The sequence below is a fragment of the Drosophila willistoni genome, assembly GCF_018902025.1.
Source record: "Drosophila willistoni isolate 14030-0811.24 chromosome 2R unlocalized genomic scaffold, UCI_dwil_1.1 Seg200, whole genome shotgun sequence".
In the NCBI taxonomy this organism is placed as follows: Eukaryota; Metazoa; Arthropoda; class Insecta; order Diptera; family Drosophilidae; genus Drosophila; species Drosophila willistoni.
The window spans coordinates 226,327-244,135 of record NW_025814051.1 but is presented as its reverse complement, the minus strand read 5'-3'; the positions used below and the strand labels follow the sequence as shown (position 1 = coordinate 244,135).

At 31.6% G+C, this 17,809-nt stretch overlaps 1 protein-coding gene across 1 annotated transcript; it reads left to right on the top strand.

Annotated features, from left to right (window-relative positions):
* The first annotated feature begins 7,654 nt into the window (after nucleotides 1-7,654).
* LOC111518793 (tenascin-like) lies at nucleotides 7,655-11,569 on the top strand. Its single transcript, XM_023176518.2, has 2 exons — nucleotides 7,655-7,846; nucleotides 10,406-11,569. The coding sequence occupies exons 1-2, from the start codon at nucleotides 7,670-7,672 to the stop codon at nucleotides 11,552-11,554; spliced, it is 1,326 nt and encodes a 441-aa protein (XP_023032286.2). The 5' UTR covers nucleotides 7,655-7,669; the 3' UTR covers nucleotides 11,555-11,569.
* The last annotated feature ends 6,240 nt before the right edge of the window (nucleotides 11,570-17,809 follow it).

Below are 17,809 nucleotides of genomic sequence, written 5' to 3'. Positions count from 1 at the left end.
TTCTCAAACAAAAGAGTGCAATATTAAAACACTCATTGTTGCAAGATAAAATGTTCTCATTAAAAAGATTTAAAATTTTTATTAAACTTAAAAAAGGCTTATTTTCGTTAACCTTCATATTCTGGCAGTCTCCTTGCGTTGTTTTATGAGACGGTTGAGTACGTTCTAGTTGTAAATCATGGAATAGTCTTTAGTCTTGATTAACTTTAAAAACTTTCGAGCAGTAGTGCATTTTCCAGTTATAAACCATAAAATAAAGGTCGATTAGGAATTTTTCATTAACTGCCCTACCACATGTTTTTTGATATCAATATATAAATTGAATCAATTGAGCCAGTAAAAAACACACAAGACATTATTCTGTGATTTTTTTTGCACCAAAAGAAAAAAATAATCCGAAATCAAACAGTTGCAATTCTTTTAGACGACTATTTTGCAAAATATATTAAATGTGTGATTCTTAGTTGCTAGTTTTTAAATTATTTTATATTTTTATCCATATAAATATATTAGAAAATGATTTAAAACGAAATTTGTTTTTATTTAAAACAAGCGATTTAGGTTTTGCGGAAAAACACGCTACTTCACACATTTGAAGTTAATTTGCATAAATTTTCATTTATAAATTGTCATCTAATAAGAAATAGGTGAGCTCTCCTAAGATGATTTATGTACTCAACAAATGGCTGCGGGAGTCTCCCCATTACTTAGTAAAATTCCTTGGCTTTCACAGGTATGAATTTATTTTAATTGTCGTTGCAACTATTTACATACATACTTATGAACATATGTGTCTAGTATAAATACTATCTAGTACATCTCCAAGTCCAGTCGCCTAATTAAAATGACACATTGTGTAGTTGCAGCACACCACTGCATCACAGCAAGGGTCAAGGATAATGATTGTGCTGGAACTTTTCCAGAATTGTTGATACTGCTGCACTGCGGTTTAATCATTACGTTTAAATCTAATGGGAGGGCATCATTATCAACATGATTCCCAAGTACTCGTAATATACTTGACTTGTTTCAGTCGACTTGTTGTATTTTGTTGTTGTTATTTTTATTGTTTTTTTTTTTTTTTTTCTTTTTTGCAACAACATTTTTCATTTTGTTTTATAGCTAAGCTTAACGAATGGACACACACGGGTCAACCTTCCACACTTGGGCCTCACTCGATCTCGTGGAGCTCATCGTCATCAAACTGCCAACACATGTCATTGCGGCAGGTGGAGTGTGAGCTGTACTGATTTCGGTTCGTTGATAACATGGCGCGATCTTTACTGGAGCCCCTCAGTCCTCTGTCTCAGTCGTTGACAAAACGCACTCCGCACGTACGGCTAATTAACGCGCGTTTTAAGGTTCAACTTTTTAGCTCCAAACCCCCTCTAGCCACCTGCCCACATACCTTTTAGCCAACAACTTGCAACCACAAATAAAGGAAAAGTAAAGCCACAGAGCACGATTGCATCGTAGATCTGAAGTGATTTGAGTGGCATATGTTTTATAGGACTATCTGCCTGTGCTTAAATAATAATCGGAGTTACTGACAGTTGCCTAGAGTTCAGTCAAATTGTGACAGGGATTCAATGACTTTTTAATTAATTAAAAGTTTAAAAACTTTATATGTTTGCAATTTTATTTATCAACAATTTCTGCATTCAATTCAATTTATTTGTTTTTCTAAATATTAATAAATTGTCTTTTATTTTCATTTATAACCACAATAAATAAGTAAAAAACTATGATCTATGATTCAACGCTTTTATATTGTTTCATTCATCATCATCAAAGTGTGCTTACTGCTGGTAGTTGGCTCGTGATTCAGCATCGATCCTTCTTTTATCATTTTATTGCTGTCATAATTAATTAACATAACTGTGTTCTAAATATAAAATCCTTGCAAAGGATGTGTTTTGAATTGGGTAGAGCTTAAATCGGATTATTCAAAACTGGAGGTAATATCTAGTTTTTCAAGAATTTTTGTTGAAATCAATTTGAATTCACTTTATTTTATGTAAGTAAAGTTTAAAAAGTTTATAAGTTTTATAAACATTTATGGATCCCTTCCTATTTATTGATTTAGTATTGTCTGTATTCTGTTAACTTGGTGATGTTTTACTTTGTAACAGTATTTAATAAATAGTTGAATTTTTAAGTGGAAAAGTTCATTCAATACTGTATTATAATAATAGTTTGAACTAAAAATCAATTGGAGGCAGTTTACTTCTGTTTGTGTACTATTTTAAGTATTTTGAATAAACACATGGGTTGGATAGAGGAAAGATATTCCTATATTATTATTCACAATAGCTAAAAGTATTAAAACTCTTAATTATTCTCAAAAATTTTTGGACTTTGTTGCAATTTTACAGCACTAATTTATATTGAATAACCATATTGTTTACCATTATATTGAATACAAAGTGGCAGAGATTTTAAAGAGTTTTCTTCCTTAACTTGTTTTGAGAATTTCAACCTGTGTTTCATTTTAACATTTTGCTGGAATATTTCTTTCAAACACAAATTAGTCAAAAAGAGCAGAAAAACTCCATGAAACATAGAACAAATTGTTGTACTGTATTATCAACGTGTATCGGAATAAAAACAAAAACACGGCAATGTTTTTATTATATAAAGTTTAACTTTTTGTATCCTTTTGAGGTTCGAAATAAGAAACCTTTAATTGGTAGAACAAGTTAGACAAAAGTTAACCCAAAAAGGGCAACCGTTTTACCATATTTTCGTTTTCATCTTTCTTAAATCACAAAATGGCTGTGGCCACAAAAAAAAAAGAAACAAAAAGACAAAATGAATAAAAAATGCTTTGTTTGGCCACATTTTTAACCGGAAATTGCAATAACGACAACAACGACGAACACAACGACCCAAAAAGAAATACATACACATACACACAGATGTATGTCAGGTAATAAAAAGCAACAAGAAGGAGAAGAAATACTTTAAGCAAACGCACCACCAATCAAAAAACCACTCCAAACATAAATCTGCGCCAAAAGACAAACGAAAAAGTAATACCAAATAAAAAAGCAAAAAAAAAAAAAACGCCAAACAACTAAAAAAAGGTGTATAAATGTACCCAGACCCATGTAGGAAACCATAACGAGCTTCAAAAAAAATAAAACAAAACTTGCGATGACTAGAGATCAAACTCATGAAAGGCCGACGAGCACGATGATGATGATGATGATGATGATGATGCTGCTGATGACACAGACTCTTGGACCAAGGGGCCAACAGAGACAAGGCTTTATGAGAGATATTACCGTAAGATAAAATGGTAAAAACTGTGGGGCGTTGGTGAAATCTTGCACCTGACCCGAAAATGTTTCACATACATATTGTTTGAGTTACAGTTAAACGCCATTTTTTCCATTGAAATTTTTGTGTTTCTTTGGTGAACGAGCGAACGAGCGAGCGAGAAAACGTACGAAAAAAGGGAGTTGAAGTTGATGGTCTGTTGGCATCATCTCTGCCATCCAGTAGCAACAATTTGTTCGCCTCAAATGGGCGGTCAGGCCATTAATAAAAGAGAAGATGCCCTCAAAAAACTTTAAATAAAAAAAAAATAAACAAATACAAAACAGAAAAAAAAAAACGGCAGCCACGCCTTGAGGGCGCAACGGTAAATGGCCCCCAAGACTTTATATACGTACATACACATATACAAATGTATGTGATTTTGATGGTGTTATTTTATACCCTCAAAAGAAAGGGTATATTTCATTTCATTTGGAACACTTGGCTAAGTTTCAACAAGTTTTGAGACTATTGAATTGATTGGTGATCTATCTTTACAAGTTTCAATTTTAACAGAGCTAAATAAAAATTGTATAAAATTTTCTTTTAACAGAGCTAAATAAAAATTGTATAAAATTTTCTACATTTTTCAATATCAACACCCATGAAAGACCGTTTTTCAACTGCAACATTTAATTTGAAAGAAATTATAACACTTTTTAAAAAACAAAATTTCAAAAAAATTTCCGAAAATTCTAAATTTAAGTTGTATTTGAAACCGTAACGATCGAAATAAAATACAATTCGAATAGTACTTGAAAGTAGTTTGGTTTCAAGAAATATATCTAAAGAAATTCGAATTTTAATGAAGAAATTTAAAAATATTTTGAATGTATTTTTTTTCAATTAATTACTTACTTAGTTGATTTACTTCACATTCGGAAAAAAAATCAATTTAAATGGATAGATTAGAGAAAATGAAGAATGGTATATTATAAAAATTAATTAATTTTTAATATTTTAATAAAAAATTTACAAAAATAATGTCAATAGTCCTAATCTTATGGTACATATAGCAAGAAGGAACTAGCTAAATTGATTTCAATCCAGCATGAGTTCAATTTTTAGGATAAACTATCTTAGACATTATTAGTTTTAAGATTTATTTTAAAAATCATCAATTTTAAGATTAGTTATAACACTTAGTTGAAGTAAAAAAAATGTATTTTTTTATAACTTAAAATAATTACAAATATAACATTTAATTTAAAATCATTGCCAATGAGCAGGCTCGAGGTCATATTCGGGAAAACAAGAAAATTTAAATTAATTTTAAATTGAATTGTGTAAAAAATATATCGTAATGTTTTGTAGAATTGAAAGATGTAAACAATAGATGAAGATCGATGTAGTACTCATAAAAAAGAGGCTCATATGGTCACATATGGATTAAAAACAATCACCTAATCATGAAAAAAATAAAGATTGACTCCATTATCATTATTTAATATTAGTATTATGTCAAACATATGTATATTTAAGAGATTCCGCTACTCGCTGTGTTCTGTTATACTGCAGAAACTTTTATGGAAAATTTTACAGAACCTATGACTGATAAGGACTCTTAGAAATTTGATAAATCCCTCTCTTAAATAAAATCAGCCATTTGCCTAGTGTATAGAGACTTCGTTCATTCTCGAATCGTTTTGACCCTTTTTTTGGATTTTGTTGTTGGTTTGCAGTTTAGTCAGATTGCCACTGACTGACTGACTGACCCATGGTTTATTCACCTGTCGTCATAGCCACTGAGCTTAAATTAAAATTTAAATTGCTATAACATTTCTTTGTTGTTGTCGTTGTGTGTGCAAAGATGTTGGTTTTTTTTTTTGTATTTTGTTGCTGTTGCTGTTACTGTTGGGTTTATCTTAATGAAACTTTTTAAATCGCTTTTAACAGTGTCGAGTGGCTATTAAAAAAAGCTCACAATCCTCGTGTTTCTTTGATTTAAATGCATTTAATTTTGAGGCATGTGAAAATTAATTACATTTAATTAGTTCCCCCGGTTGACCGTTCTCTTTTGTTTCTGTATCGTTTCGGCACCGATACAAGTTGCCGTTTCTAGCGGCTTTTACCCATACATACACGTAGCCAATTGTCTGTATGTACGCTTATAAATTTTTTGGTTACGATCTCATAAAATCTTTACTCATGCTCATCCAGTAGTCGAAAAGTGGTTTATTACCGACCACCAAGCCAAGCCAAACTGAGTGAACGACCAAAATGATCTTGACGTTGCACTTATTTCGAGAGAAGGTCATACTTATCCACGTTTCATTTCAGTTTAATTGAATTTCAAATGAATTGTACTTAGGTAAAAATAGTCCCAATTCGATCTGAGTTAAACGGAAGCTGTGCTCTAATTCGAGAACGAGTTAAACAAAAAGGAATGCAAATGATACCAACTTAATTAAACAAACTGGGAATTCTAGTTTCAAAGAAAAATCACATATAAAGTGCTTTACAATTGAATGCCAAGATAATTAAATTACAATCAATTAGTTGAACTTATTGGGTGTTCTTTTAGAGATTCATTATCTTATGTATTCCTTGTGCTGGCACTTACTATTTTTAATGATTAGGCAAACAAATTATATTGATTTGTTGGTTTAGTTCTTACTTGGAGATTAATACAATACTTAAAGTATTTACTGCATATTTGTGTACTTTGTACTCGCGATATAGTAGTCTGACGCATAGTTCTGAGAAAAATTAAATACAACAACTTTAGAGAGAATAAAAATGTATGTATATGTATAGAAATGTATTTTCATTACGAGAACTTTCAATTCAGAGATCCATAATGAGTTCTCTTATGTTTAGCCAGAGAATATATATAAATGGAGCCCATTATTGCAATTGTAATAAGTTGAACAGATTAATCAGACGAAAATAGCTCACTTTGTCATACCGATCAAGAATTTAAATAAAAAATATGTATATACATATATGTATGTATAAATGATTGCAAATATTTTGTGCTTGTTGGTAGTGTACTGGCAATTTTTTTATCTCCCAACAAATGAATTTCAAATGTTTTTATAGGAGAAGCAATTAAGAGTTTCAAATGTTTTTTTAGGAGAAGAAATTAAGTTTGAGCATTAAAAATTTCATGTATCGATTGCAACTCTGAATGTGCATAATACACTCGGAAAAATTTCACTTCGTATGAGAGAGCTTAAAAAATATTTCAGAAATTCAACAGTAATTAAAAGAGTTGATGATTTTTATGGTGTTTAACCTATTTATTATAATAGAAATTTAATTATATTTTGTCATATAAATGGATTTATTATTTTTCATTTATTTGCTTTTTTTCACACAATATAAACAAATATGCATATATTTGTTTCTATGAGCATTAATATTATTTAAGTTATTTTTGCATAGTTCGTTTAAAACATTACTATGTAGTTAATGGACATACCAGTTTTAGTGTATTTAGATTTTTAGCAAAAAACCTATAAATGGATTTATTATTTATTTAATGTCGTCAAATGTTGTTAAATTATTTAAAAATCTGTTTTTAAAAATTCGAATAGGAAAAAAATTATTTAAGCGGCAACGTATGAAATTTAAATTTTTCACTAAACTATGCAAACTATTATTAAGCATTTTAGATTTAAGTATGGATAGTTTTTATAAAATATATAAAAACTGAGCTTTTTGTAAAATCCAGTAATAGTTTCTTTTGGTTTAAATGTTAAACAAATTTTCATAATTGTAATTAAATTTTAATAATTAATCATTAGTAATCAGAATGATTATTTCGATTTCATTTTTTCAATGAAACACAACGTCATTAAAAAAATGAAATCGAGTTATATTAGTATTTTCGTATTGCGGTTAACCAGGATCAATGTCAAATTTAATTCTTTTTTGCTTATAAATAATTGATATAATATATTAGTATTTTTGTATTGCGGTTAACCAGGATCAATGTCAAATTTAATACTTTTTTGCTTATAAATAATTGACTCGTTTGAGATGTAGTATTAAATGTGTCTTTTGTTGCTCTAAATAAAGTGAAAAGGAAAAAAAATTAATAAATAAAACATACAATATTTTGTTATAATATTAATGTCTGCCAGATAACTTTGTTTCGATGTCAGTTTAATATTTCAATAGACTTTTGATTGATGAAGAGTATGATATTTTCTGCTCTCTTTATACTTACATACAAATAAATATTTTATATGCATATTTAGATTGTGACTAATGCTGTTGCCTGTCTCGTTTATCCTCTTATCTCTAAACGAAAACTGAGCTGAGTTTAGTGCTGAACGACGCGTCATTAAGAATTGACACATTTCGACAAGGAAAAATAGTGCGGACACAGTTATTGGTCGCAATGAACATTCAACTTATTAATTTGTGCTTTATATTAATAATTATTAATAATATAAGTAAATATGCATATGCTATACACACATGTAGTCGAATGAAATTGGTTCCGTATCCGCGAATGCAAATGAGACGTATGCCTTTTGAACATCATTCAGTGCATGGATATCGTCTTGTAACAGAGGTAATTATTTTGTGGCTTACTCCATGTCCATGTAAGGAATGATTGTAAAAGCTATGCTACAAATGTATACTATGTACGTAATATTACTAGATATGTGCCACGCAGTTGAAATTCTTTATCGTGCGGCAACTTTTTGAGTGACTTTTGCTACTCAAGTTCAAGAACCTACAATGGTTTATGCGTTGGACTTGAAGTAAAGATAATTTAAGAGTTCAAGTTAGTATCGTCATAAATAAGTCACTCAAAAACGATAAACCATTACATAAAATGCGAAAAACTTAGCCATTTTCTGTTTTAAAGGGAAGAACCTGAAACTTAACTCATTTATTTTACGACCATATCATGGAATGACTAATCTCAATATTAGTTTTGAAGTCTATGAAATGTCAATTGTTCAAATGAGCTTTTTTGTAAAGAATTGTTTGTTGGGAATTACATATGTATGTTGTTAGTGAAATTATTTGACTTTACTCGACTTGATTTATCCAAATCACGGAAAATTTCAGAAAAACTTATCGAAGTCAAAATACGATTTATGTAAATTACAAACACATTTAAGTGAACAAATGTTGAAACTTCGCAATGGCAAAACAATTATTAATTTATTGATTGGCATTTAAAGCCCCATTTATTAATATTATTTTATATTATAATACAAAAGAAAAATAGATCGTTAATTAGTTATACATTTAATGCTTTCTGTTTTTATACCCTTGCAAAAAGGGTATATTAATTTTGGTCAGAAGTGTGCAACGCATAGAAGGAAGCATCTCTGACCATATAAAGTATATATATTCTTGATCAGCACGACGAGACGAGTTCAAATAGCCATGTCCGTCCGTCCGTCCGTTCGTCTGTCTGGATCAACGCAAACTCCTCCTACACCGTTAGAGCTACAGATCTGAAATTTTGCACGTAGGCTTGTATATACTGCAGGGGTTGTATATCTCGGATTCAGCCGGATCGGAGCTATATCATATAGCTCCCATACAAACCGCAAAATCACGAACAGTGACTTTTCTCAATAACTTCGTTATTTTCTGAGCTATGATCATGAAGTTTAATATTGGTCAGTTTATTACACCTATAAACGACTGTGCCAAATTTGATCAAGATCGGGTGACTATATCATATAGCTCCCATAGGAATAATCGCTCGAAAACAGTGACTTTTGTCAATAACTTCGTTACTTTTGACGCGTTTGCTTTCAAGTTAAATATTTGTTAGTTTAATATATCTGTTAATGACTGTGCCGAATTTGATAAAGATCGGGTTACAATATCATATAGCTCCCATAGCAACAATCGGTGGAAAACAGTGACTTTGATCAATATCTCAGATTGTATGCTGTTCTTTCGCAAACATTAGCCTTTGTAGGTAAAGGGTTTTTTTACTTTGATGGCTATATGTAAGGAAAGAGTTACCAAAAAAATTGCAAGGGTATACAAACTTTGACTCGGTCGAAGTTAGCCCCGGCCCTCTGGTTTTAAATTTGGACTTTACTATCCGATGAAATTTTAGGGTATGAACGATAATCTTTCTTTTAATCGATACTTTTGCTATCGATATTAGACAAAGTTACTCACCACCAAAACAAAGTAGCATTTTCGTCTCCAACAGGGCATAGCAGGCTTTGCTTTTTACGGGTATAAAAGACGGCCCCACTCGACAATTTTCTCATTCATTTGTTGAGCTCTCTCAAGGCAACAACTGTTTCTTTTTTTTTTTGTTTTAAAACGTGTCCAAACTAAAACGACGAGACCCACTTTAAATACTTTAATGAGTTATATTATCCTTTATATTATAATTCATAATTAAAGTGATGAAAACACAATCTGCAAGCTCCATCAGAACACATTATTTTAATACTCTGATATTTTCCTTAATATTAAAATCAAAAATTAAAGCTTACTCAATAGGCAAGCTCCACCATAACACATTATTTTAATACTCTGATATTTTCCTTAATATTAAAATCAAAAATTAAAGCTTACTCAATAGGCAAGCTCCATCAGAACACATTATTTTAATACTTTATATTTTCCTTAATATTAAAATCAAAAATTAAAGCTTATTGAGTAAGAGACAAGCTCCATCAGAGCACATTATTTCAATACTCTGATATTTTCCTTAATATTAAAATCAAAAATGAAAGCTTACTTAATAGGCAAGCTCCATCAGAACACATTATTTTAATACTTTATATTTTCCTTAATATTAAAATCAAAATTAAAGTATTAACTCAATAGGCAAGCTCCATCAAAACACATTATTTTAATACTCTGATATTTTCCTTAATATTAAAATCAAAAATTAAAGCTTACTCAATAGGCAAGCTCCATCAGAACACATTATTTTAATACTTTATATTTTCCTTAATAATTAAATCCGAAATTAAAGTATTAGCTCAATAGACAAGCTCCATTAAAACACATTATTTCACTACTGTGATAGTTACTTTAATACTTTAATCCGAAATTAAAGTACCAACAATCGATGATTAATATAAAGATGTTAGTACTTTTATTAATTTTAATTATTTATCCTAATTTTTTTTAGACAAGATATCGAACCGAACATGAATATTATTGTTGTGATGGATATGAAGGCCCTGTGAATGACTGTCGCCCAATTTGTTCGAACAATTGCAATGGAAATGGCTTATGCCTTTCTCCCGGTAGATGTCTTTGCACAATTGGTTATGGCGGCAATGACTGTCAACCGACTTGCCGAAATTGTGGCAAGAATAGTTTCTGCTCCAAGCCAGAAGTCTGTGAATGTAAAATGGGCTTTGCCAGAAATGATTCAAGCCTTGCCGATATATGCCATCCAATCTGTGAAATTAAATGTGAAGAGCACGCCGAGTGTGTGGCGCCCGAGAAATGTGAATGCGTTGAGGGATATTCTAAACAAGAAACTAAAGATGGTTGCCAACCTATATGCCATCAGAAATGTGCGGAAAATGCATTTTGCCAGCAACCAGATACTTGTAAATGCAATTTAGGCTATATTATGAATGAACAGACCTGTGAACCAGATTGCAGCAATAATTGTCCGGAGAATGCCAAATGTATAGCACCAGGTCACTGTGAATGTAATCCTGGCTATGAAAAAATCAATGGAACAGAAACTTGTAAGCCGTTGCATTTAGTTTCCTCAACTACTGAAGCACTTTCTACTGAAATGGTAACTATTCCAACCACTGACTGGCCCAGGTCTACAATGCTGCAACGCCGTTCAATCTCTACGACGCCAACAAATATTCCACTGACCTCAATTCCACTCACCAATTGCACTAGAAATTGTCAGTGCTGGACTGAATACGATGAAATGGGTTCCATTCCAAATTCCAAGTGTTTTGACATTTGTTTAAAAGATAATCAAAAGACACGCTGCCTAAATCTCACAAATTGTCATTGTTATCAGGAGAATGGCCCAATATCATGCAAAGATGGCGATGAGGATGATAGTATCGAGGAATTGCAATATATTTGCAAAGTTAGAGCATCAGTGGTAGAAGAACAAAGCGAAAAATTGGAATCGCAAGGTAATGTCAAAAAATTAGGTCCTAAATCCTATTGGCCAATTATTGCAGGCATTATTATTACTATTGGTGCCATAATTTTTGCTGGATTAGCCTTTTATTTTTATAACAAACGCAGATTGATTGAAAGACACGGTGAGCCTTTGCTTGTAGATAATTTATAATTTGTATGATATTTGTATGTAATTTATTTAAATGAATACAATAACAATATATAAACAAGAATTTGCCTCTCTAAATTAATCAAGGTTAGAAATCTACAAGCTCTTTGTAAGTATTTGGGCAAATATCATAAAAAAAATGAGATATTTGATCAGTATAAAATATTTAATATTGATTATTAAATAAATAAATTGCTGTAAGGACTTTTGTACTTTATTTTATGGTTTAATAAATGTTTGTATATTTTTTTAACCTTCTTCAATTTTATTTAATTTAGATTATTGCTTACAATTAATGTGGTTAAGAAAATTTGGCAGGCAATATAATAACAACAATATAAAACTAACTCGAAATTGTATATTTCGATACTGAAATTAGTTTTTTTTTGCTATTAAAATAATCTTGTATAAGTTGTTGAAGTATTTCCTCGTCAAGTTAACTTTCACTAAACTTCGATGCGCGCAAAGTTTATGCACTTCTTTGGCAATAAATTTAAGTGTTTACCTTCATGACATCATTTAAATCCTCAATCGTAACATTTAATTAATTTAATTAACTGAAAGATTCACCAAAACGACACCCAAAGGAGCTGAAAATTGCTTTTGAAAAAATACTTGCACGTCTATATAGATAAAAGAGGAGCTAATCAAGCGGCATCTGGGCAATGGCAACGCTTTGCTATGCAGTCCGCACGCTTTATAAAATAATGATCAGGCTTGAGGATCATTGAGGTGAACCATAAAGAGGGGGAAGATATGAGAGGAGAAGAGACTTCTTTTGATTGCACCCGTAAGTGCCATATTGTCACTGTTTGATCAATCAAACTGCCGCCGATGATCAGCGACAGATCGTAAATGTAACTCAATCTCCCCCCCATTGAAGATGATGATGATGATGATTGTCATCATGATGATGATGATTTCATTGCGTAACTTGTTTCCAGTCTTGTGATCCAGAAACAATGTAGCAGCTCCTTGCAATTAGCTCTTCTTCTCTCTCGCTCTGTCTCTATATTTCTCTGGTTTCGCTCATCGATGGGTGCAGATCTGCTAATTGACAATATTTATGAACACGTACGCATTTTGTCGCCCCACCATCCTTAATTGGAACGCTTTTAGCCCATCGCCCACAGTTGGCCAATTATTTTCATCAAAATTGTTGACAATTTTCAGCGTGCCATTTGAAGTCTAAACTGAATGAATGATTGAGAAGTGGCTAGAGTGCCGCAGGGTAGGCGGGGGGTTAGGGCCAAGAGACATACAGGTCTAAGCCACGTTTTGGTTATACGAATCTGTGTCATAAATTGTCGCTAGATGAGCTCAGATTCTACAACTAACAATAAGTTGACTTGATGCCCGTTTAATTAAATTTACTTTAATTACACACTTAAAGCATTCTTTTGTCGGTTTATTTTTTCGTTTGTTTGTTTGTTTAATTTTCGTTTCGTTAGCCAAACAAGTTCCATTTTGTTTCTATTCAAAGTAGTTTTCAGTTTTAGAAGCAATTGAAATTGATTTATGTCATTAACTTTCGACTTAAAAAAAAAAAAACTTGGGGTCCAAAAACATTAACCTTTAAGACGTTTTCTCAGAGATCATAGAGTTTGAGTATGTGTGTTCGTACTTTTGGATAAGGCATAACAATGATAGGTCAGTATACCATAAAGCATTCAGACTTATCGACTAAGATCAGCTGATGCTGATGTCATCTACCAATATTCCTTATATAGTATAACACAAAAATGCTTATATTAAAAGTACGAAATAAAAACGCATATTGTTATCTATTTAACTATTTAACTTTAGATAAACAAGACCGATGTCTTCCCCTCTTTGGCTCATTCAATTTGGCTTTTAAAAAAGGAGTTTCAGGCAAACTTTAACAAAAACTAATACTTAATTTAATGTTCAAATTAATAAGAGAATATGAGAAGCGAAAGGTTCTTTTAATCCCTTATTATACTAGTGAATAAAAACTCTAATTAATTTCATGTAAAAAAATTTTGAACAATTTATAAAACTTCTTTGAGTGCATTCTTTTATGAAAATCGGAAGTGGTAAGTTTCCTTTCTTTTTCATCATTTACAATGAAATGAGAAGTCCATAAGAATTTTAATGAAAAGGTATTAGATTTGCAATGAATTTAATAACGTTAGACATTGATTTGTGCTGTTTAATGTGACCCAAATACCATTAAAACTTTGCTAGCACTAAACAATAGGAAGTTGACTTCTGTCACGAATACCTCGGGCTGTCAGTTCCTTAGATTTGCGAGATATCAAAGTGCCAGCTAAACCACACGACAATATCTCAGTGTCCGATTGTCATTTGTCAACAAAACAAAAACAAAAACAAAAAAGAGTAAAACGTTGCCCAATTAGCGACACAGTTAAACGTCAACATCCTTACGGCTTCACATCCGGAGAGTCTAAACCGACTGCCACCACTCCACTCCACTGCACTGCACTCCATCGCCCCCTTCTAGAGAACTCAGCTGGATCTGGTTGTTGTCTGTAACTAGTGACGGTTACATTTTCGCCATCAATCAGTTACCGCAGCGGGCGCCTGCGCAAAAATGCGGAACAGACAAAAAAAAAAAAGAAAAAACCAAACAAAACCAAGAAAAAATGGTGTGGAACCAAACAAGTTTGCTTCTTTCTGTCCTGGGGATGTCACCACACTTCACAGCGGAACTTGAAGAGTTGGACAATTAGCTTTCAATTATAGCTGTGAAATTGGGTTTATTGCATTGCTAAAACATTTTACAAATGTCACGAGTCTGAAATTTATTTATTTATGTTTTACAGCCAGCCACTTCACTGAACTTACCGTTTTGTATTCCATTTTCATTAGCGACCCAATAAAACAAAAGACCCACAGATGATGCTCACTAGGTATATTTTGTTATTGTTGTAATTTTTTGATACTCTTACCAAAAATTTTTCGTTTAGCTAACAAAAAAACCCTTAAAATCTTATTGGAAGTGAAATTTACTTTACATTTAATTCGAATATGTATTAGAACGATATAACAGAATTATTACATTTTTTCCAAATAGGTGTGGAAGATAGTCAAAGTCAGTAAAGCAGATGCAAATAGTCTATAATTCGTTGATCCTTTCAGGTAAAGTGAAAAGTACAAAATCAATGAACAAATTAGTTTTTGGTTCCAAAATTGTATTGGTTTCTGTCTTTCAAATCCACAAACAATTTATAAAAGATTAAAAGCTTAAATCAAACCCTTCTTAATCGTAGACTTTTTTCTCTTTACCTATACTATCTCAAAGTGTCTAGAGTTCCCATTTATAATGGTAGCTAAACGATTATGATAAATCGCTGTGATATTATTTGAATATGATTTTGAATAGGTATATCATTCAAATTTATGTAGTTTTTGTCGTTAATTGTAAGTGCTTGTCAATTGTCAAAATTTGAGCAATATTAAGAAAAACATATTAATTTAGTTGAAATTCTCATAATGATTTATGATTTGTCTAGAAAGTAGGAAAATAGCTTCTCAATGATAAATGAGTTAGCCCAGTTTGCTTATGAGGGATACAGTCCACAGATAATAAGGACATTTTTTTGTTTTAAAAGATTAAAAAATCGTATATGAAGTGCTCACATTCAAAGGAATTGATTGCTATTGATACTTTTTTCTCAGAGTATAATAAAAGTAAAAAACATGCTAAAGAAGATATACAAAATATGAGGATGTCAAAAAGCTATTCATATACTATAATATGTACCTAAAATTTCTGTTATTTTATTTCGTGCAAATTTTTTGCATAACTTATTAACTAAAGAAAAGATGCTCACCCTATAAGGGTATTAAATTTACCTGTAGATATTGTGTAGCAATATTTCATTTGATCGAGCAGAGGCTACCGTTTGTGGTTTGTGGATTGGAGTTGAGGTTGGGGGTATATCCAGCTCGAAATACAGAAACATAGCCATGGTCTGTTTGTACACAAAGCTGGGCCATTGTGGCATCCCAAAAAATTTGTGACGTATTTTCTTAATTAACACTCCATTTCGATTTCACCATTGTTGTTCTTTTATTATTTTTCTTTTACGATTCTGTTATTTGATTTAGTTATTTAATACATTTTTTGCTGCTTGAGTAGCCGGAACTAAAGTGCTCAAAATGACAGCCGATACTCAAACAGTTGTCTAAGGAAAAGTGAATTTTGAGTGTGTGTGGCGACTTTCTTTGTGGTGTTAAACATTTTCGGTATTTAATGAATAGACTAATGTGAAAGTCTTCATTTAGAGAGTGCAAGAATGCATCAAGAATGTCGTTTTATTAAACACTCTCATTCTGTTAATTATAAAACGCCTTTGTTTTGGAATCTCTATTCATTAGCTCTGGTGAAAGGTGATACGCTCATTCTTGGATCAATCAAAAGAGGCATGTTACATTTTCTTTTAGTGTTTAGTGTTTGCCGTACTATTTTTTTTTGTTTTAATATTTTCGTATTTTGTAGTACTTGTAATCGTTTTTAAAACTCTTCTGACTTACTACTTACTTACTAAAACTTACTTATTGAGACATTTCTAAAAGTTTATAAGTGGCTTCTATGTAGGCTAAGGTATCGACCTATCGACTCTGCTTCTTGAGTTGAGTATTTCAAAAAAGTCTGTTTAAAGTTTTGAATTTCACTAGGTATATAATAAATATTATACAAAACTCTATGACAATTATCATAATTCCTTTATCAACCAACAATATGTGTTGGAGTAAATCAAAAACCAGGATATCGGGTTTCCTGTGTAAATAACAAAAACGAAAACAAAATGTACAGCAGGAGACAATAAGATGACACTGGCTCTTTTTTCATTCTTTATTTACTAATTACGTTAATTACAGCATTCGTACTAAACCTAAGCAGAGATAAAACTTTTAGCTATAAGGCCAAGCTTTTCTTTAAACTCTTATTTGCATTTTTTATCTATCTCAATTACTTGTTGATTTTATTAATGAACAAATCTATGCTTTTTAAAGTTTGGAAAAATGTAATCTGTTTCGGGGAAAGGAAACGAATTTCATTCACATCAACTTCATATGGTTGCTGGTGGTTACCAGAAGTTTTTGATTACAACTAAATCATTTATTCATACCAAAAATTAAAATAGTCATAGAGGTAGATAGAAATTTCTTAGATGTGCTCGACAGATATTTGTCAGGTTAGCCTAGATCATTGTTTTACAGAGTTTTTTAAAGTCATTAAAGCGAACCACAGTTTTAAGCACAAAATATCCAAACTCGGATCATATAAGAATAGACGAACGGAGGTGTGTCAGGTGTTTTAGAGCTCTTAACGGACTATTCTTTGTCATCGGTTATCCATTGGGTTTATAAATGGAGGATAATTTTTGTCTTTTCTATAATTAGAATAATAATTTTTATAATTGTGGCCTTCAAAGCTATATGAGAAGAAATTTAATTGGGTGAATTTGTAAAGTTTAAGAATAAGTTTCTTCATGAAGAATCGTAATAGTAAAATTTCCAGAATGATAAAACCCCAGAAGTCTTAGAAAAACTGAGAGCTTTTTTCACAAAGCATCGCCAATCCAAACAACCAAACCCAGTCAGTATATACTGACTTCATATGAAGTTTATAAAAAATGTAATAATTTAATCTTTGGAAATCCCTCCAGGCATGTAAATCCCTCATGTAAAGGAAATTTCAACTTGCATTTTAGTTCAATTTTATTATACAGTTTTGTTTTGAAACATTTGAAAATTATTCTCTAAAAAAATATAATGTTGCCAATCATTTCAGAAAATTACCAAAAATAATTTTAAGCAAGCCTGAGACTCTTTAAGCAGTTACTAGGACTCGTTAAGTATGGATTTAAGTGGGTTTTAAAAGCGTTTAATAGTTCGTTGGACTGTTGATAAAAAGTAAATGTTGCAGCATCTATGGCATGTAATTTGTTGGCGTAGTTTTTGTGCTGTTGGTAATCTCGGCTACCGCAAAAGAGGCGGCAACAGGTGAACAATTACCTAAAACAAAAAACAGCGAAAGAGATGGGTGGGGAAAGAGCAGAGCTTTGTGTATGAAACATGCGTTAATTGCCATAGAGTCCATAGAGTCGATGGGTGCCTACTTAGGGGCCTGGGCACGGTGACAAAATTAAACTTAATTGTTTTATGACAGCCGACAACTGAGCAGACCGCCAAGTTGACAGTAGAAAATGTGAGGCTAAGTTGGAGTCTGTATCGTCCCCCGTCCGCAATCTCCCCAACCAGTTC

Bases quoted from the DNA above. Each gene is read 5' to 3' on its own strand.
- LOC111518793 (XM_023176518.2), top strand. From the start codon at position 7,670: ATGAACATTCAACTTATTAATTTGTGCTTTATATTAATAATTATTAAT. The intron at 7,847-10,405 runs GTAATTATTTTG...AATTTTTTTTAG, and splicing joins GATATCGTCTTGTAACAGAG to ACAAGATATCGAACCGAACA.